Genomic DNA, 21,191 nt, shown 5'->3' with positions numbered 1-21,191 from the left:
GTTAATTAAGCGTCGGACTCTTGATCTCAGCTCTGGTCACGCTCTCACAGTTTGTAAGATCGAGCCCTGCTCTGGGCTCTGTACTGATAGTGTGGAGCCTGCGTGAGATTCCCTCACTCTCTGTCCCTCCCCAGCTCATATTCTCCCTCTCCCTCCCTCTCTCTCTCTCAAGAATACATAAACATTAAAATTTTAAATGAAGCTGGTTCTGAGAACTTTTTTGTTTTCAGCTGTTGAAATTGAGTGTATCACCATGTGCTTTTAATAGCAAGGTGAGGCCTTTTCATCAATGTTATGTATCGATGTCTTCAGGAAGTCTTCATGTTTTTGAAACTCATTCAGGTGTGTGCTTGTGAGCGAGGCTTTGAGCTGGAGAGCAGCGGCCAAGTCTGCAAGGACGTGGATGAGTGCCAGAAGCCAGGTGGTCAGCCTTGCAGTCAGACCTGTGTCAACACCGAGGGCTCCTATGGCTGCACCTGTCACCCTGGCTACTCCCTGGAGCCTGATGGCCATACCTGTAAAGCAGCAGGTAAACTGGAGCCCGGATGTCTCCTCAGCCCCGGATCAGGAGCTTTGAGCTTCTAAATTTTCCAGGAATAACAAGTGCAAATCTCCTTTCTCAAGTCCTAAATGCCCCTGCCTGCTTTCTGTCTGCAGAGCAGGACTAGCACGGTCCCCAAGCCCCCTTTTTATATGTAGCCATTTAGGTTGGGTTAGAGTCTGAAGGTGTCTACAGATAAGGCATCCTTATAACAGAACCACAACTCCGGCTTCTGTCGCCACCGGTCAGCCTTACCTGAAGTTAGAATGAGTGTCAAAAGTTCCAATAGGCACTTTGTTCCTGCCCACTATGCACAAATCCTTAGTTAGAAATATTGTTTTCAGTTTACGCTAGCCATGCCTTTCTTCTGAGTATCTTTGAACTGTGGGTATTAGCTCAAGTTTAATAACATCGAGGGGAGAACTACTTACATACCAGCTGGCTGGTGTCCCAGCCCTGGCAGTGAGAAGGCAAAGACGACTTTGTTCTCTTATTCCTTAGCCCATGCTGGGTTCAGCAATCAAACTCCTTAAGGCCGTGCTGAAAGCGGTTCTAATTTGGCAGGTACCGAACCAATCCTGCTTGTGGCAATTCAGTTCAGCCTACTCCTCTATGGCTTGAGGAGCTTGAAGGAAGACATTCTGGCAACCGTAGACAAGAACATGATGATTTTCTCTATTGACTATGACTTAGTGGGGCAGAAGGTCTTCTGGACGGATGTCGGTACAGAAAGTATTAAGTGGATAAGTATGGACACCAAGAAGAAAGGGACCATAGTGAAAGGTATGTCCCTTTGCGCAGACTTCATGCTGCCCTTGTGAATTACATATAGCGTGAACAATAAAATGAGTGGCCATTAACATTCTAAACACTGATTTCATTAAATCTTCTTCACTAAAAGAGATCAAAGCCTGCTAATTGGCTGGAAATGGAAAGATGCGTTGTCACCCCAGAAGACAGTGGGGGCCAAACTGTCAGCCAGAGGCTATTATTTCTAATGGCGGTCTTCCTCTAGGAGTAGAACTTGGGAGTATTTTAAAGATTGCTCTGATGGGGATGCAGGTACTCATAGGAAAATGAATTAACATGACATTCAAGCCTGAAGCCTAGGAGCCAAAACCCAGTAAAGGCTGTAATTTAACCTCGATTCACATGTTGAATGGCTTCCTCTCTTCAGGGATAAGGTCAGACTGTATAGTGGTCGACTGGATCGGAAGGAATCTGTACTGGGTGGATGGGACAGCTGGCCAGATTTTGGCAATTCAGCTGACTGCCGTCTGGAGAGGAAAATCTGAGCACACGATTGTCCTGGATGATGACGTGACTCAACCACAGTCTTTGGCTTTAGATCCCCTAAACGGGTGAGTCCGGGGATCACAACGCCAGTGAGGTCCTTTAGGTTTGTCATTCCTCCTTAGTTCTACCTTGGTTGTGTTCACCCAACACAGAATGAGTGAGTAAAAACCTATCTGAGTTGACTTTAGATCTTACGGTGATGTGGGTCAACCATACACATGGTAATCGTAAAAGTTTCTGGTAAAAGTCCTTTATTTCAGTGAAGTGAGATATAGGAATGCTCACTTGCTGGCCCACCTACACTTTCTTCTGCTAAAATAATGCTCCATTCAGAGGTATATTATTTTATGGCTTTAAATGGCAGGAGGAAGGAGAATGGAACTAGGGATAGTGTTTAATTTATACTGATGTGCTTGGTATTAGTGGAGGAAATAATTATGTGTTGGGCTCGAATCTAAGTTCTTCCATCCAGAGTCCTTTCTCTGTGGAAAGGGCCAAGAACTTAGAGACCATGTTTTGTATCTGTCAGAGCCAAACCTTCACTGGGATGGCCATGTGTGTATCAAATGTAAGAACAAGATAGAGCAAAACTTAGGATCCAAAGGTGACCCATATCGGGGACCCTCTGCTTTTCTCACCCTTTCAACACCTTCAACCAGGAATCTGTTAACATGGTCCTCAGGAAATTGGCAATAGTTCCTGATGCATCTAATGGCTTCAATTGTGACTAAGAATAAGGTCTAAGGCACACATCTTCCCATAGAACTAGCCTACTTTCTCGCCCAGAGAAGATCGGCAGGTTCCCTGGCTGTTTTCCAGGCCCAGAACCAAGGTATTCCTTGGCTGTTTCTATAGCTGTTATGATATTTTATCTCCAAGTAATGAATAAACAAGCACTGTAAAGTTTCAAGGGAAACTTTCTTTTACCACTTCATAATTTTTTTTTATTTTTTTTAAATGTTTTTATTTATTTTTGAAGGAGAGACAGAGCATGAGGGGGGGAGGAGCAGAGAGAGAGGGAGACACAGAATCCGAAGCAGGCTCCAGGTTCTGAGCTGTCAGCACAGAGCCCGACGCGGAGCTTGAACCCACAAACTGTGAGATCATGACCTGAGCTGAAGTTGGACACTTAATCGACTGAGCCACCCAGGCGCCCCAACATTTGTTCATTTTTGAGAGACAGAGAGAGACAGAGCGTGACCTGGGGAGGGGCAGAGAGAGAGGGAGACAGAATCCGAAGGAGGCTCCAGGCTCTGAACTGTCAGCACAGAACCCTATGCGGGCTCGAACCCACAAACTGTGAGATCGTGACCTGAGCCGAAGCCGGACGCTCAACCGACTGAGCCACCCAGGCGCCCCAACCACTTCACAATTTCACATAAGGAATAGACCAAGTTTGAGGAAAAAAAATAATTGGGCTAGAGATCAGTGTTTTAAGGAATGAATCAATATTTTCTGTGAGGTAATACTTTAAAGCTGACTTTCATCTGTATAGGTTAATGTACTGGTCTGAAATTGGAGGAGAACCTCAAATAGAACAAGCCGGGATGGATGGTAGCAGCAGAAAAGTACTCATCGATCAAGGTCTTGGCTCGCCAACCAGCATAGCGCTTGACCAGTTTAGCTGGAAGATATTCTGGTCTGATGACAAATTTCACTGTATTGGCTCTGCTAATCTAGATGGCACTGGTATTACTGTAAGTGTCCCTTGGTGTTAGGCTGTATGTAATGTCTTATGCCTTGTGTAAAACTCATCCCAGAAACCTCATCACCACCATTTTAGATGCTGCAGCTAACTCGAATCAAGAGCCCCTTTTCGGTCGCTGTGTTTGAAGATGAAGTCTTCTGGTCTGAGATGAAGACGAGAACTGTACAACGCATGAAGAAGACAACAGGCAAGGACAGGGCTGTCCTCATCAAGCGTTCTGAACAGCCGTACGGACTCAAGGTCTACAGTGTACTCTTCAAAGTTTGCCCCTCAGTCTCCCTAAAAAGGCCATATGTATGAACTTCCCAAGTGCAAACTAGTGACATCCTTCTGTCATGATTAGAAAGCAAGATTTACTCATTAGCTATTTGTAAGGATTCGGTGATGCATAGTAACATCTGGCTGCTTTCTTCCAGATCATGCATGAAGTGCTCCAGCCCAAGTCTACCAATCCTTGTCTGGACGCTGGATGTTCTCACTTGTGCCTTCTGAGCCCACGCCCCAAGGGAAGCTGTCGTTGCCCAGTTGGACTCCTGCTCGCAGACGATGGCACCACCTGCATTCCACTCGAGGAGTCTGCATTTATGTTCCTTGTGTTGCCCACAGTTATCATGCAGGTACTGTTCCACAGCCTTACGTGTCTGGGCCTGGGCCACAGTCCATTTCAGACCGAGTAATTTGCATTCCCCATGCACAGTTATACATAGTAGGGGCCCTTGCCCTTGGAATGTTCTTTTTTTTTTTCTAATTTTTTCTTTTTTTATTTAGTGTTTGTTTATTTCTGAGAGAGAGCAAGAGAGAGAGAGAGTACAAGCAGGGGAGGGGGAGAGAGAGAGGGAGACACAGAATCGAAGCAGGCTCCAGGCTCTGAGCTGTCAGCACAGAGCCCCATTGTGGGACTCGAACTCATGAACTGCGAGATCATATCCTGAGCCAAAGTTGGATGCTTAACCGACTGAGTCATCCAGGCTCCCCTAAATTTTTTATTCTTTAGTCTCTGCACTTCATCTGGGGCTCAAACTCACAACCCTGAGATCAAGAGTCACATGCTCTACCAACCAAGCCAGTCAGGCACGACCCCCACCCCCTTGGGATATTCTTCAAATACAATTTAAATTCTAGCATTCACTGTGTGTTGGGAGCTATCATGACCAAAATAAAGACCAAAATAAAGAGGCTACGAAATGAAGACCACTTCTTAAGAAATAGCACATCAGAACACAGGTGAGGGATCTGAGAGTGGGATTAATCTCGTTTAGTTGTCCAGGCATCTCACTGGTGGTGTGGAATAATTCTAAATACAAGCAGCTCAGCTGGGTTCTAGCCTGGTGGGGGAGGGTGAGTGAGTGGGGGAGTACATTTTGTGAGGGAACTTTTCTTAAATCATAGGAGGTACCAACAAACAAGTCACTTCTAACTTCTGTCCTATAGAGACGATTTGTCAACTTTGGTACTTTAAAGTGACAAATGTTGAGGGATGCCTGAGTGGCTCAGTTGGTTAAGCATCGGATTCTTGATTTCGGCTCAGGTCATGATCTCACAGTTTCTAACAAGATCGAGCCCCACAAGAAGCTCTACACTGGTAGCATGGAGCCTGCTTGGGATTCTCTCTGTCTCTCTCTGCCCCTTGTGTGTGCACACACATACTCTTTGTCTCTCTCGCAAAGAAGCTGATGAAAATGAAAAATGTTGGGGTGAAAGACTGACTTCAGTTTCATTAAGATATTAATAGTGGAGTCTCATTTAACGGAGAGGGCCTTTCATATATAAATGTATCAAATCAACACCTTGGACACCTTAAAGTTACACAAATGTCATAGGTCAATTATAGTTCAAAAATTTACAAAATAAAGGGGAGGGCATTTAATGAAGGAGTACCTCTTTAAAACCCATGGATTCAAGGGCTTTTAAGTGCTTAAAGCTCCATGAAGGGAGAAAAATAACTGCTATCGGTTTTTAGAAGATAAGTTCAAACTCTCATATGTTCCAAGCAGCGTGACATTAATGCAAAATCAAGGTGAAGAATGACACTAGATTCAGCTGGTGCCATCCACCTAATTTTTTCCCCACAGATTTATCTGAAAAATCTAGAAGCGTTACTAGGACAGCCAACTTTACCAGAACATAGGATACTTCCCTTTGCCACTGTGAACCAGCTTGCATCCTTGGACTACCTAGTCCAAGAAAAGGCTCTCTACCTTTCAGAGTTGGATAATGGTGATATCAGGCTACTGAGGCTCAAAGAATCTGGAAAACTCTCTTGGAGGAAAATCCTATCCGTGGAGGGGACCGTGATCGACTTTGCTGTGGACTGGTTGAGTGGAAACATATATTGGATTGACAGTGAGAATCCCCACATCAATGTAGCTTCCTCAGAAGGTCAGTGTCCCACTGTCCTGTTCAGTGAAAACCTCTACCATCCTGCCTCTGTTGTGCTCCACCCACCCTCTGCAGTCATGTGCTTTGTGGACCTGGGTTCCCAGGAGGATGGTGGGCGTGGGCCCAGGATTGAATGTGCCTCCATGGACGGCAGCAGGAGGAAGGTGCTGTGGCAGAAATCCCAGGTCCCTGCAGGCCTGACCTTTTCGGATTCGGGGACCCGAGTGTACTGGGCTGACACTGGTAAGCAATTATAACCTATGCCCTAAATGTGAGTCCGAAGGACTCTTTAGCCAGAGTGAAATAGTGATGTCCTGCTTTCTGGTCTTCAGCCATGAAGACATTCAAATAGCATTTAGGTCTGAGTTTATATATTCTGTACCACCTTCCAAACAAACACAATGATTCCCCATTCTGAGTAGAAAGTAATAGGCCCCAGAATCATGCAGTTGCCCCTTTGTGAAGGAATAAAATCAAGAACTTAACAAATGTGCACGAGCAAATCGTGGTGTATCTCTGTTGGAGTGAATGAAGGAGAGCCGTCCTTCAGAAAATGCATGGTAGATCATATCCTCCTGGAGGGGAGGCAGGACAAGACCCAAAGAGCTACAGGATAGAGTATGGTTGTTTAGGCTAAGTGAGATTAACTAAGCCTCTCTTTCTAGGGAGAGGACTCATAGAAAGTATTCAACAAGATGGCTCTAGATACAGAGTAGACCGCAGAGGAATTGAGGGCCTTAACCTCTTTACATATGGCCAAGGCATGATGTTCTGGACAACAGTTGATGATGGTGGGTGTCTTTGTGATCTGAATTTACTCCTGGATCTCTAAAGCAAATCTGTTAATGCTTAGCATTGATCTTTGGTAGGGTCTTTCTTCTGGAAGAATAGTTAAGCAACTTCTCTAATCTAACATGTATATGTAACAGAGATTCTATGACTTGGGGAAGCTTTTATGTGAAAAAATATTATTCTTTATATACAAACAGGCTTAATCTTGTTCTACCTGAAATTTCTGGCTTTCATTAAAAGCTCTCTGCCTTAGAGGACATTGTGATATGGTACAGAGAGAACTGGGCCAGGAATTGGAACCAGGTAGTATAACTGCTATGCTGCTTGGTAGCTATAACACCTTACCTGTAAAATGAGGACGGTACATGACTCACTTGACTAAATATGCATGGAGGTACTAAGCGAATTACAGAACATTCTGTACTTGCAGGGAATTTCTAGAATTTATTTAAAAAAAAAATTTTTTTTTCAACGTTTATTTATTTTTGGGACAGAGAGAGACAAAGCATGAACGGGGGAGGGGCAGAGAGAGAGGGAGACACAGAATCGGAAACAGGCTCCAGGCTCTGAGCCATCAGCCCAGAGCCCGACGCGGGGCTCGAACTCACGGACCGCGAGATCGTGACCTGGCTGAAGTCAGACGCTTAACCGACTGCGCCACCCAGGCGCCCCAGGAATTTCTAGAATTTAAAGCCATTGTCCTAAACCACAGTGTTCTAGTATGTCGTTTCTGGCTAGCATCCAGATTTGGTAAAACTGGAAAACGCTATTTAAAAGCTGTCTCTTTTATAATTTCCAAATGCTGGTCCATTGACCACTTGGGCTGGCCACATCACAACTGCAAAAACAAGTTTTCAGATCCTACCCCAGAGATGCTAATTTATTAGGTATGTAGTGAGATCTTTGCTTTCTGTTGTAAGATCCCCTGGTGATGCTTATCGCAACAAACCATTTTCAGAAATGTTTTAGAACAATGTTTAAAATCATTACCCATTATTTGCATGGGCTATATTTAAATGTCTCATGTCCTAATTTTCTGTCTTTGTATATCAGGATGTGTACCAATGTGCTCAACATAACTTACACCTGACTTTATTTTGGAGGAAGGCATAGAACTGTTTTTATTTATCTTAAATTTCTTCCCAGAAACAAGATTTAGAAAAACACCTGTCTCTCTGGTAAAACTCTTGTTACTCAACTGGAGTTGATGCAGATGGGTGACAATTTCCATACTGAGCAATTTCTTTTGCACAGGAAGTTGTCTTAGAAGTAGAATGTGCTTTTCTTAAAAAAAAAAATTTAAAATTTGCTTTTCTTCATGATATTTCACTGGCTTTTGTTTCAGCCCAAATCACTAAGGTTTGGTACAGCAAGGCAGAACTTTCTGAAAACCGGTGGTTCCAAACAGACCAGAAGATTGTGGATTTAAAAGTTTCCAGCAAACTTAGTCAACAGGGTAAGCAAAAATTATGACAACACTGAAGCCTGCTATGCTTCCCCCATGAAGGGGACCTTCCATCCCACAATATCTCCTTGAAATAACTCTGTGTTTCCCATTAAATTACTTCTCTGGCAAATTCTTGTGGATCTGCATAACTCTCTTATCTTTATGAAGTTCTATGCAGTATAGTTCTGGTATATAACTAGTCCTGTTACTTATTGAGGAGATAAAACACAGTGGTAAGTATATTGGGCTGGGGTTTGGTATACTTGGGTTCTATTGTGGATGGAATTACATCTGTGGTATAATGGGAATTGTCTTTTATCTCTGCAGTGGAACTGGTCTTTATTCTACTTGTTGTCACTTGTATCTACTTGTGGTGTTAACTAATCCTTCGGAATACCAACCTGGGGGCGCCCAGATGTTTTCTTTTCTCCAGTGTTTGGGTAGAGTGATGATGGGCTTAGTTAAAATAGTAATAGATAAAAGTCTTTTCCTAGTTGAGATTAACACCAACAATGTGAGCTCGAATAGTTAACCACATGTACCACTGCCGTGTATATTATTTTGGTCTTAAGTGATTGCTGCCCCATTGCTTTGCTTTGGAAAGCTAAACATGACTAAAACTGGTGTTAGTCATGCTTAAACTTCTGAAGGCTTTTCAGAGAGAACCTTTTCAGAATTCTTCAGTGTGGATTAATGGTCACCCAAGTGATAATAATCTGTGGCTTAGGTCTGAGAAGCAGCAGAAGGGTCCCTGTCACTCCTGAGGCAAGTTTTATCTGCACTATATACATACCTAGTCTACTATTCCTGGAATATCTCAAAATAAAACCTTACTAGAGGTTAAAGCTTAAGATCTAAGCCTTGCAAAACCATGATCAGCTATAAATGGCTGACTTCTACTCAGAATCTTACAGAGGGAGAATAGACACCACAGCCTTCATGTTTTCATCTAAAGACAGCTTTATTTCTAAGGCCCTTCTAGTGTTATTGTTGGGTGCTTGATGTGAGGGAAAAAGGAGAACTCACAAGGGGGTCTGGGATGGGCCAGAGTTCAGCGCGATTTTTCTTAAGCTTCTCACTTGTCTGAACTCTTAGCCTTCTGAAGTCATCATTATCCATGAAGAAGAATCACCAAACACTCAGCACCTGGTTGACCAAAAGGAGTTAAACTAAAAAGCTATCTACTCTGGAAAAAAACATCTGGGTCCCATAACTCTGATAGTCTGTTTGTAGAACATTTGCAGAAGACCCTTCTGAAACCATCTAAATCAATGTTTTTTTGGGGGGGGGGGATCTACAGGTAGTAACAGCTGCTCAAAGGACAACGGAGGGTGCAGCCATATCTGTTTGCCAAACCCTGAAGGACCGACTTGTAAATGTCCCAGTGGGTACTACTTGGCTAACATAAGCAGATGTGTTAAAGCTGTTCAGTGCTCTGGGCCATCACAATCCTGTCAGGATGGTCAGAAGTGCATTTCCATGAAGCAAGTTTGTGATGGTCATGTTGACTGTCTGGATGGATCTGATGAAATGGGCTGTGAGTAATTCCTATCCAGGACCCCACTGTTCATCACCATGCATGACATACTTTCAATATTTAATAAAATAATTCTTAATATCTCAATCTAATTCTTAATATCTAATTCTGTAGTATCCCTCAAGCTTTTATCCTCTAGACCATAGCCTTGTTATTACAGGCACTTTTAAACTGAACAACAACATAAAACTTCTATGGGAAATTGGATATCAAATTATATAGACACCTTCTGGAAAGCTAATGTGTCCTCCCATTCAGTTTTAGAACAGGCATTATGGTAGCTGCAAGGAGTCCGACAGTTTGTATGTTGTCTGAAAGAACATTCATTCAATCTAGATTTGATTCTGTGCATTTAAATTGATCACATAGTGAGCATAGCCCAGGAGGAGGAGGTTGGGCAAACGATTTGACCTGTCTTGGTTCAGCTCCCCGCTGTTAATGTGGAAAAAGCACTTTTCTATGTCAAAGAGTTAAGGAATACAAGAGCATGCAAATAAAGCCTCCATCTTAGTACATACTGTTGTCATGTTAGTTCTTAAATGCTAGCTGGTAGATGGTCGTTACAGAAATGCTGCTGCCACATAGGGCCTTCATGGAAAGTTGTTGTCCTGGCCAGTCAGCTAAGTGACTGTGATATCTAATTCTGTGGCAGTCACTATCCTCAAATCTACAGCTTTGGCTCCAATGGTATTCAAGTCATGTGAGCTGTAGAATTGAAGAAACAGTGGGCTCAGCACTGAAACCCGTCATAACTAGTAAGAAAACAAACTGGAAAAGGAGTCTTATAGCCAAGGGTTCTTATTGCTCAATTTAAACCTTCATCTTCCTGAAAGCTGACTAGATGGAATACCAGTTGTTATCCCTAATCAATTCATCTTAAATTGGAAAGTTAATAGGTTTTGACTCCCAGAGTTGATTCTATGGTCTAGTGAATGAGAATGGTTTTACAAAACGTCTTGTGTTACAGTGACTCAAGCACACATGTCAGTGAGCGAGAAATGCATCGCCCTCACCATCTGGGTTTAAAACTAAACTGGAAACCTAACATACACTCTCCTGTCTCCCGTCCTGATGACAAAGCATTGGCTCTACTCCTCAATCAGTATTTCACCCTGACTTTCACATGAATCTTCTTTGGAGGGGATGGTATTAGGCACATAAAGCTAGACTGGCTTCCTCTGGATATACCCAACTGTCAAAGACCCTAAACTGCCCAGGAGCGGAAACACGCCTGTAACACCAGCTAAGGCAGAGACAGCAGGTGCTGCTGTCTTCCCTCCCAGGAGTCTGGTCTTTAGCAGTTTCGTGTGGAATAATGCTTGTGCCAACAGGGATGGAGAATATGGTGAAACGTCTTCAACACAAACCCAACTTTCAGACTGTTGGTGAGAAGCGCCCTGTTGCCCACCCTCTCGCGCCCACCACTGCCACCAAGTCCAGTCCAATATTTGCAGCTAGTAGATCTCGCTAAGCCAACAGTTTACTTGGGTTCAAAAAAAAAAAAATCATGTTTACAGATAAACTTACATCTTAAAAATCTTTCTAGAGATTTACCATTTAGATCCACCACACTATTCCTTATAGAATAAAACATTTTGGTAATGGAGGTGGTCTACATTGGCTAAAAATGGGCACACCGTCATTTATAAATAGATTGGTATGATAGGCTGCTCCTGAAACCAAACATTTTAAGTGCCTTACCATATGCAGGTTTTTGTATGTTTTTAATTTTCTGTCCAAAGGTTATGGTAATGATAAGTTCAGACTTCTCTGGTTAAGTCTTCTGGAATTCTTGCTCTTCTGAAATCGTTCTCAACTGACACATATGTGTATATACCCACACTCCTACCTGTTTTTGTAGGTACCTATCCAGATAAAACCCATTCAGCACCAACATCGAAAAATGCAGAGGCCGGTAAAAGGTGGACCCTAAAAGCTGAGCTACCTCTCCAAGCTACTGAGTCTCCCAAGGCTAGATATCCGGGGCCAGAAGGGATGAATTATCCTCTCAGAAAAACACCCATCCCTCCAATTTCTGCTAGAGAAAGCAAGACCTCAGAGACCAAGGGAAAAGGCGAGCCTGTTCATCCCAAGGACTCACAGAGGGCAAAACATCTGCCGTGTAGCACCGACTACTGTAATGGGCGGGGAGTCTGTACAGTGGTAGGAGAGCTGAGAAAGTGCAGCTGTCTGATGGAATATGGTGGAGAGTTCTGTGAAGAGCCAGCACGTGGACCCGCCCCTGGCCACATCGCCCTCGGCGTAACCATTGCCTTATCAGTTGTCCTGGTAGCTCTGGGAGCATTTGTCTATTTCAGAAGAGAACACAAATTAAAAAGGTGAGCAGTTATTAATGTCCTCACGGGAGAGTTTATTCCCAAGAAGGCTTATAAAATAAGATTAATGGGGTCAGAGGTATGGCTCCATCCTAGAAGCCTGTCCTCTGAGAAAGGATTTGGGTGATGAAGCAGCCCTCACTGTTAGATGACCTACAGAAAAACAACAGAGGCGACGTCTTTGAGTCAGACCTGGGGCAAATGAGATTGTAAGGGATGTATGAGGCACTGATGGAGGTAAGACTGCCCTCAACAGCCATTAGTGGCATAATAATCTCAGGGATGAAGTGATGAGATTCTTTACCAACAAGGCAGAGTTAGTGCCAATGATTGTTTGGAGGCAAATTCAGAGGTGTGTTAGTTTGCCAGACTGGGTGTCTTAACAGATTTACTTTCTCAGTTCTGGAGGCTGGAAGTGTGAGATCCATGTGTCCGTGGAGTTGGTTTCTCCTTGAATTATGGATGCAGACTTCTCCCTGTGTCTTCACATGGTCTTCCCTCTACATGTCTGTGTCCTAATCTCTTCTTATCAGGACACCAGTCATATTATATTGCATTGGGGCCGAAACTAATGACCTCACTTTAGCATAATTACCTCTTTGGGGGTGCTTGGGGATTAGGACTTCAACATTTGAATTTAGACAGGATGCAACTCAGCCCCTAACAGGAGGTGAAATCAACTCCAGAAAGATTTAAAGCAAACAAAAAGTTTTGCGTAAAAGCAAGAGAGTCACAGGATTAAAGAAACAAATGAGGATAACAAATTGCTGGCTAAGGGTAGAAAGGATGACGAAATCGGCTTAAGTATAGGAAGTTATAGAAACTGAAGAAACTGATTAGGTTACACATACTGGGCCAAGACATTAAGCAGCCTGTGTATCAAGAAATATGGAGAGAAGGAAAGTTTTAAAAGTTATGTCTCTGTCCAGCGTTCACACAATGAAGAGAAGGCCAGGAGAAATGGTGTATCTTTGCCCAAGGTAACACTGGTTAATAGCTTACTAATGTTAAAACAGACTGAAATTCTACCTTTGGGATACTGATGGTCACCTCAGGTCTTTCTACCACATTAATTGGCTTTTTTAAAAAAATGTTTACTTAAAAAAATTTTTTTTAATGTTTATTTTTGAGAGAGATAGGGCATGAGTGGGGGAGGGTCAGAGAGAGAGGGAGACAGAATCTGAAGCAGGCTCCAGGCTCTGAGCCATCAGCACAGAGCCCAGTGCAGGGCCACAGGCTTTGAACCCACAAGCTATGAGATCATGACCTGAGCCAAAGTTGGATGCTTAACCCACTGAGCTACCCAGGTGCTCCATTAATCTGCTTTCTTAAGTCACCTATGTCAGATCTCTCATTGACCCCAATTACCTAGTTTCCCCCAGTTGAGAAGATGTATTATTTTGGAAATTAAGTGAATGCCTGGTAACAAATCATAATTGACTCAAGTATTGCCCATTCTAGATCATTTGATTCATTCAAAAGACAAAATAGAACATCATTTCCATAATGATAGCCTTTGTTTGATAGGGGATGAGTTGGCCCTTTCTAATCATAGCCCGATCCCAGCTTCAATCTCCAGGAACAACTCTGATGACTGTTTCTTTGATTTTTAGAAATAGTACAGCAGCATCAAGAAATATGACCCACCATAATGAAAATGGCCAAGAAGAGGAAAATCTAATGAATAGTGAGACTTTTGTCAATGAAGCCTATGACGAGCAGGTATGCCTGGGAAGTGTCTTTGGGGAAAACAGATTGTGGGGGTACAGTGAAAGAAGGTCCCTTCTGAAAAATCCGAGCTGGGCAAAACTAGGCAGTGGTAAGTTACAGAGCTTTTTGTAATTGGTGAATGATGCCATTATGTGTGTCAAATGGATGTCCAGTCCCTTGTTTATGTTTAGACTCTGTTCAATCTCTAGTTCAAACTGAAGTGAAATATGCATGAAACAGTAACCTAGACGTTCAGCTTTTGGTGAACTTCCACAAGGAGCTCAGTCATATGGTGGGGTGGGATGTCATTAGAGTTAGCTGGAGTTACCCCTACAATTTACATCCCTCTGTGAGCTGTGCTAACATCTTTGTTGTTTGACCACCTCTGTGTTTTGCTTTGTTTTAACATAGTGAGTATTCTTGGGCACCTGGCTGGCTCAGTCAGTAAAGCACGTGACTCCTAATCTCAAGGTCATGAGTTCAAGCCCCACATTGGGTGTAGAACTTACTTAAAAATAATTAATTAAAAAAATATATATATATTAAGGGACACCTGGCTGGCTCAATCAGTGGGGCATATGACTCTTGATCTCGGGGATGTGAGTTTGAGTCCCATGTTGGGTGCAGAGATTACTTACAAATAAAATCTTAACTCCCCGTCCCCCCCAACCCCTGCCACAAAACAACTATAGTTATAGGGTATTCTCTAACCTCAAGTCTCTTTTCCAACAGGAACTGTTAACTTTACAAACTGACTAACCTGATGAATACAGGAGCTGGAACATCTCAATAAAAATGGTTTATACATTGTATTGTGTGCTGTTTTAACATCTGCAACTTACTGTAACTGCATGTGCTAAAATGGTAATTTATTAAAATAACTGCTCTTTAAAATTGGGAGAGTTCATCTGGTTTTGTTAGTGGGTGTTGGCAGACTCATCACCAGTGGGGGTGGACGTCAGTACAGGCCCCAAGTGATTTAGGTCGTGGCTTGTTCACAGAAACTTTGTAATCCCCGCGTGCCTGGCCCCAGTTCTAGTCAGAGGTTCTGAATTTGAATCTTCTCTCTGTCACTAACTTTGAGGTGTAGTTAATTGCTCTGAACCGGTTTCTCAGTCTTGCAAACGGGAATGATCTCTCTCGAATCTTTACCTTTCAGGTAAAGGCCAAGTTTCTGCAGTGTAGCAAGCGTTCAAGTATTAATTCTTTACCACTCTCTGATACCTACAAACTTAGCACTCGCTTTTGTTGAAAATTTATAAAAACCGTTAATGCTCTCATTTGATTCTAAAACCAAGTACAGTTGACTCTTGAACAACACAGGTTTGAACTGCACTTATGCGTCCACTTAGGTGCAGATTTTTCCAATAAGTACAATATTGTGAAGGTGTTTTCTCTTATGATTTTCTTAGTAACTCTTTTTTCTAGCTTATTTTGTCAGGTTACAGCATATAAAACATACAATGTACAAAATATGTTAATTGACTGTTATGGGTAAGGCTTCTGGTCAACAAGAGGCTGTTAAGTCTTGAGGGAGCCCAGTTATATGTGGATTCTCTACTGCCGGGGGAGGGCACCCCAACCTCTGTTTGCTCAAGAATCAACTGTACAGGTGAATCTACTTCACAGATGTAGAAACTCGACCAGACAATTTGTCTAAGGCTTCCTGAAGTAAAGTGGGTGGACACGGTTCTCAACACAGAGTTAGAGGTGTGGACCAGGATGCATTTCAAACAGCTCTTGCCTGCCGGGGAAACATGTAGATGCTACTTAGATCCCAAAGTCCCTTTGGCCACTAATACTTCCGCTTGCCTTCGAGATGACATCTTCCTTCACACTTATGTAAGGAATCAAAGGCACTGTATCAGTGATGGGAGACGGGTAACTGCAGTATTGTCTAAAATTGTCTAAAATAGCAACCTTGGGCAAATCACTTAATCATGAAACTGTTTCCCCAGTGATAACAAGGGGGTTAACAGAACCTCTCTCAGGCCAATCGAACATCCCATGAAAATACAAAAATGCCTGCACACTAGAGACTGAGAACATGTTTAGTTTAGTTTCTTACAAAATGGGTTTGTATAGGCCACCGAGCATAAAGAGAAGTCCTGGGCTTCTTACTGTGAGTGTGGTACGTAAAACAGACTGTGCTTTGCAGTCAAGTATAAAAATTCCCAAGTACTTGACCAAATAAACAACCACTGTGGGCTCCGCCTTTCCTGATCCTGGGAGACACACAGAGCAGCATTAAGTTGATCGGGTGCTTAGCTGTATTTGGCAAAAACCATTTCAGCACCAAAGTGCCTAAGACCTCTCTCATCCACAGAGGGAATCTTAGATTTCTCTTGCTACCTCTCCCAAGAACCATCTCACTGCCAAGTTGGCCATTGGCAAGGCTCTGCCTCTCTGTGCAAAAGTGAGTAAAAATGCCACACAAGAATCTGGCTTGAAACCATGCACGGATGACCTGTGGCAGTATTAACACTTTGCCTGGACACACTTCAGCCGTCGCCTTCACCTCCTGTGGACCTCAAGCCTCCATGGGACTTCCAAGGCTCGTGTTCTGGCCAGCTCCGTCTACTTCCTACTTCTGCAAGCTGTCCACTAGATTGAAACTCCTGGCCGCACCTTCTAACCTGCGGGCCTCGCTTCCAGGTTAGATCCCAGATAGGACCTCCGTTTCCTCTTCCTGGGGAAAAGGGTTGCTGACTGCAGCCAAATCTGTGTGTCGTGGATGCACCCCTTCCCTCCACCTTCTGCCCTGGCTCAGTTATGTCTTTTCTCTTTGTTCCCCTATGAACGTGTGTCTAAGTATTAGGCCACTTGAATCTAGTTCAACACATCCTGTTACGCTTTCCCTATAGTTAAGAGTTTACAAGACACATCTGAATGTCCTTTTCACCGGAAAGACTTAAGTATAAATGTTAAGTACCCATTCATAAGGTGAACAATTCCTAACCATCCCTATCCCCAGAATTGGGTTTAATTATATCAGTTTCATAATCTTACCTGTTTGGAGCAATGGCATATTAACTCTAAGAGCCGCCTTTTGTGATGGTCTCTGTATTAGGTGTTAATTTCTTAATTTTTTCTCCACGTAAAGAGCTGGAGTAGTAAACCCCGTGGCAGATATAAAATTTGAATTTCCTTATAGGAATTCAACATCTATAATCTGTTGGGAGGTTTGGGTTCTCTTCTGGAGAGACCAAGGAGCTTTACCAAAGTTAACTGGTTCATGCTTTAGAGTCAAGGAGCCCTATGCAAAACTTGACCTTTTATGTTTATAGCCAGCAGTTAAACACTGTATACTTTCTTTAGGAAATAAATGGGGGATCATTGATAATGGGAGGGATCCATCAAGTTCCTACTCTTTTAACTGCTGAAAGCCTTCTGAAACTCAAGAGAAACCAAGAGCCAGAACATGGAGTTAGTTGCCATCAGGCAATTTACAGGTCCATGAGCTTCCTAAGCCTTCACTGTTCACTTATTTTTCTCCTCTTCACTGCACCTAACTCTTACCTTTCACTCTCAAGATACTAAATTTAGAAAGGCCCTCTGATCACATCAAATCCATTCTTCCCCGTTGTACAGACAAGAAAGCCAAAGTCCAGCAAGGGCAGGTTGCTTACGTTATTAGGAAGTCCAGCAAGGGCAGGTTCCTTACGTTATTAGGAAGCATATGCCAGCCGCCCCCCCCCCCCAATTCTAGTAAAACTGCGGGGACCCTCAGCCCTGTGATGAGTGGCAGCTCTTTGGGGGGGGGCACTGGCACGATTGGAAGCCAGGGTGGTTGGGGGAGAGCGGTGGTGGCCATGTTGAATGGCAGAGGTGCTCCTCACCGGTGAGTTGGCCTGCCCTGCCTGGCTCTGTGCCTGGACCTCACGCTGGTTTATGAATGTGGCTATGATGAGGGAGCATAAGACAAGCGGAGGGCCAAGCACAAGCTAGCACACCCATCCCCCAGGTGGGTTACGTGGGATATTCCTCAGGGACCCCTGCCTGCCCAAGAACAAAGGAAAGGAAAGAAAGCCAATGGTTACCTGATAGAGATCACAGTCGTGCAGGATCTGAGTCTCTATCAGTTCACAAATATCTTAGCAAATTATAAGAAAAAGGCAATCTTATCCATAGCCTAATCTTCAGAAACCTACAGACTCAGCTTCCTGGAGCCCCAACATCACCCTCCCCTCCATAGTGATGGGGGGAAAAAAGGCAAGAAGGAACTGGAAGGTTAAGTTAAATTTCCTCATAACCTGCAGCCCATTGACAAATACTTGAGGCAACTACAGACTATACCATTTCTTAGGTCTTAATCATAATGCTTTGCTAGAGGGAAAAAAAAAAACAACTGAGCTTAGCTTGACAATAGCAAGGCCTCCAGTAATGTGAGTCTTTAGCATATGGAAATCCCTCTAAGAAACTTCCTCTTGACTTTACCTCCCAACTCCATAGCATATAACCAGTCACTCTTCACAACCCCCATGTAGCTCTGTCACAGGCCCTGTCCCCGTGCTTTAATAAAATCACCTTTTTGCACCAAAGACATGTTCAAGAATTCTTTCCTGGCCATCAGCTCCAAACCCCACCGTTACCCCAAAACCCCCCAGCGGCGCCCGCCTCCCTGTCAGACGTGTTGGGCAGGCTGGTGGGACAAGAGTGCTGTAGAACTGTGTCTACCTCAAGGTTTAAGCCCTCCTCTCCACACACCGACACGGGAGAATAAACCCCCTAGTCAGCGCTGCCTCTCCCAGGCCCTACGCCCACCCCCACTCCAAAACGCCTTGTCTGTATTTTCCTTGATTGGGACCAAAGCCCTTGTTTTCCTGTGTTCAGTCCTGTGTAATGGAGATTTACTGGAGGGGCTCATTTCACAGCTTGCAGTGTGGGGAGAGAGGAATGTGGGTGGAGGTCATTGGGAAGACTGGATGAGAATTGCACACACGTTGTGTTTTTGTTTTTGTTTTTTCCTCCCTGGCCCCTCACACAAGCTTTTATTTGGAATAATGATGGCGAGATTGTGAGCAGGGGAGGAACAGAGAGGGAGACACAGAATCCAAAGCAGGCTCCAGGCTCTGAGCTGTCAGGACAGAGCCCAATGCAGGGCTCGAACTCATGCACCACAAGATAATGACCTGAGCTAAAGTGAGACGCTCAACCAACTGAGCCACCCAGGCGCCCCTAACTTAATAAATTGCTAACAGGCCCTGAACAAGAGTTAGTACCCATTCTGGGACTATAAAAATGCATAGAAACCATGCCCTTACCTTCAATTTAGAGGTGAAACAGGAAAGTACCCCAAGAAAGTACCCCAAGAAAACGGCACACTTGAACATGTGGATGATGTGTTCAAATAGGACACCTTGAAGCTGATGGGGGAGAGCAGCCATTTAGGGTGCGATGGGACAGGGGAAAACTATGAAAAAACACAGGCCTTGGCCAAGCCATGAATGGCATTTAAGCTAAGAGTGGATGACACACAAGGAACATCCTGAGGCTTTTAAAGACATGATTGACAGGTCTTCATTTTAAGATACGGGGGTAAGATCCAGAACCCTGGGGATGTGATGTGGCCCTGAGATTCAAATGTCTTTCTCTGCCTGCTGCATTGTGGGCTATCTATATACATCAACAGAACAGGATGTTTCTCACCAGTTAGTCACAAACTGAATCGTATTCGATTCTGAACACATTCTGTGAGTGCAGAGCCCGACGTAGGGCTTGAGCTCACAAAACATGAGTTCTTGATTTGAGCTGAAACCAAGTGAGCCGCTTAACCGACGGAGCCTCCCAGGCGCCCCTTGATTTGGACAACGTTCTGTAAAAGACTGCGTTTGTTCCAGACTGTATTCCCTCCTAGAGAAGCGGTTAACCTGACAACAGGGAGAGGGCAGGATTTCCCAAGGCTTGCTCAAAGGTACCTCCTACTTCTTCCTGTCCTTAGCAGATTGTTCTAGAGTGAGACAGAAGCAAACCACCCTGGTGCCTGGACTGCTGCGCCATCACTGTTCTCTCGGCCTGCAACGTTCCCCTCTCCCTTCTTTCCATTCTCCAGTCAAGCCATCACCCCCTTCCTGGCTGCCTTTCCTAAAATCCCACTCTTTTTTTCCCCCAGCCCTTGGCTCTGGTCTGTTATTCATTTTCCTTATACACAGCTCTCCTGCTAGAGTGTGTAAGTTCCACAAACACAGAGCCTGGAACAGTGGTTTTCCAAAGTGTCCACAAAGGTGCTGACGAGATGACAGTCATCCCCAAAACTATCAGTTGGACGATCTGTGCAGTGGAGGGTGGTTTGCAAAGCATCGCTGACGGCCCTCCTACAGCCTCCACAAAGGCTCGACAGCTTGTGTGCTAAAACCTCACCCCTCCTTAGTGAGGGCATGCTCCCAGAAGAGCCTCACTGCAGAACAGGTAGAGCCGGAAGCCTGTTAACACAGTATCTCCTCCACTTCCACGTGTTTCCCCGCCCTCCAGGCATAATTGGAGTAATCTTGAGAAGACTTCAGCCAGTAACTGGGGACACATACTTTGTATGTGATTGGGATTATTCAGAACAAGCTGTGTTGGTACATGGTGGTGGGGGAGGGGGAGGCTTGAGGCAGAGCGGCTGTGCTGTTCCCCATTAGTGTCTTCCCTGCAGGGAGATCGCCTGGCTAGTCCATAGGAAGTTCAGGAGAAGTTCAGGCCCACAACAGCCACTCCTGAGGCTCTAGCCTGGTCCAGCGTCTTGTGTGTCAAAGCCATTGTCCGTTTATGCTGCTGTGGCACAGAATGACCCGTGTGTCTCCAAACAGATCCCAGCCTGATGCAGGAGTGCCTTTCCAGGCTTTCTTGAATATTTTTATAGCAAAAGCCAGTTTGCATTTTTAAAAGCAGTTTTGGTTTCATTTCTGTGTTAGGGCAAAAATGGAGCTCTAATTCTTGAAAACAAAGTCTTAATCACCAGAAGGGAACTGTTTTGAATATAAGCCACAGGAGAATAATTGGGCAGGGAGGAAAAGTGAAAACATACAAAACACTAGTTTTGTTTCCACTTAGGCTTCTCTAAGAAATATTTGGAATTATTATGCAGGCAGGATTCAGTGAATTCAATACTTGCTAGAAACCCAGTATCTTTATGTTTGTTGTCTGCTAGGTCCTGATTTCCCAGGCCCTTAATCCCTGCCTTTTGAGGTGTTAGCTGAGAAAGCAGTGTTGCCTTTTCTCCATCTGGGCCCCGTTCCCTGGAGCAAGTGCCCTAGCTCTCCTAGGGGGCAAGCTCTCAAAGGTCTGATTCTGTGCTGCCAGTTGGGAAGGATTGCAATTTGAGCCAGGCACAGTCCCAACGAAAGCCTTTGCAGCCCCAAGTGGGGGCCTCCCATCAGCTCTGGCACCTCCTGGGAGCTCCTTAGGAAATCAGTTCCAGGCCTCACTCCAGACCTACTCAATGAGAATTTGCATTTGAAAGA

The 21,191-nt window shown here is 44.2% G+C and overlaps 1 protein-coding gene across 5 annotated transcripts in view; it reads left to right on the top strand.

The window, feature by feature from the left end:
- LOC101088073 (low-density lipoprotein receptor-related protein 2-like) overlaps positions 1-14,640 on the top strand; it is a 44,225-nt gene extending 29,585 nt beyond the window's left edge. For all 5 annotated transcript variants that reach the window (XM_023252423.2, XM_045055308.1, XM_045055309.1 and 2 more), the window contains 13 exons: positions 343-529; positions 1,106-1,324; positions 1,719-1,902; positions 3,333-3,534; positions 3,621-3,785; positions 3,962-4,162; positions 5,618-6,167; positions 6,590-6,715; positions 8,062-8,172; positions 9,464-9,700; positions 11,562-12,039; positions 13,650-13,758; positions 14,479-14,640. In XM_023252423.2, coding sequence (XP_023108191.2) covers positions 343-529; positions 1,106-1,324; positions 1,719-1,902; positions 3,333-3,534; positions 3,621-3,785; positions 3,962-4,162; positions 5,618-6,167; positions 6,590-6,715; positions 8,062-8,172; positions 9,464-9,700; positions 11,562-12,039; positions 13,650-13,758; positions 14,479-14,505 — 2,796 coding nt within the window. In that variant the 3' untranslated portion in view covers positions 14,506-14,640. The remainder of the gene's footprint in view (positions 1-342; positions 530-1,105; positions 1,325-1,718; positions 1,903-3,332; positions 3,535-3,620; positions 3,786-3,961; positions 4,163-5,617; positions 6,168-6,589; positions 6,716-8,061; positions 8,173-9,463; positions 9,701-11,561; positions 12,040-13,649; positions 13,759-14,478) is intronic.
- The last annotated feature ends 6,551 nt before the right edge of the window (positions 14,641-21,191 follow it).

The sequence above is a fragment of the Felis catus genome, chromosome B1 (genome assembly GCF_018350175.1).
Source record: "Felis catus isolate Fca126 chromosome B1, F.catus_Fca126_mat1.0, whole genome shotgun sequence".
Taxonomy (NCBI): Eukaryota; Metazoa; Chordata; class Mammalia; order Carnivora; family Felidae; genus Felis; species Felis catus.
This window is presented reverse-complemented; position numbering and strand designations above follow the sequence as displayed.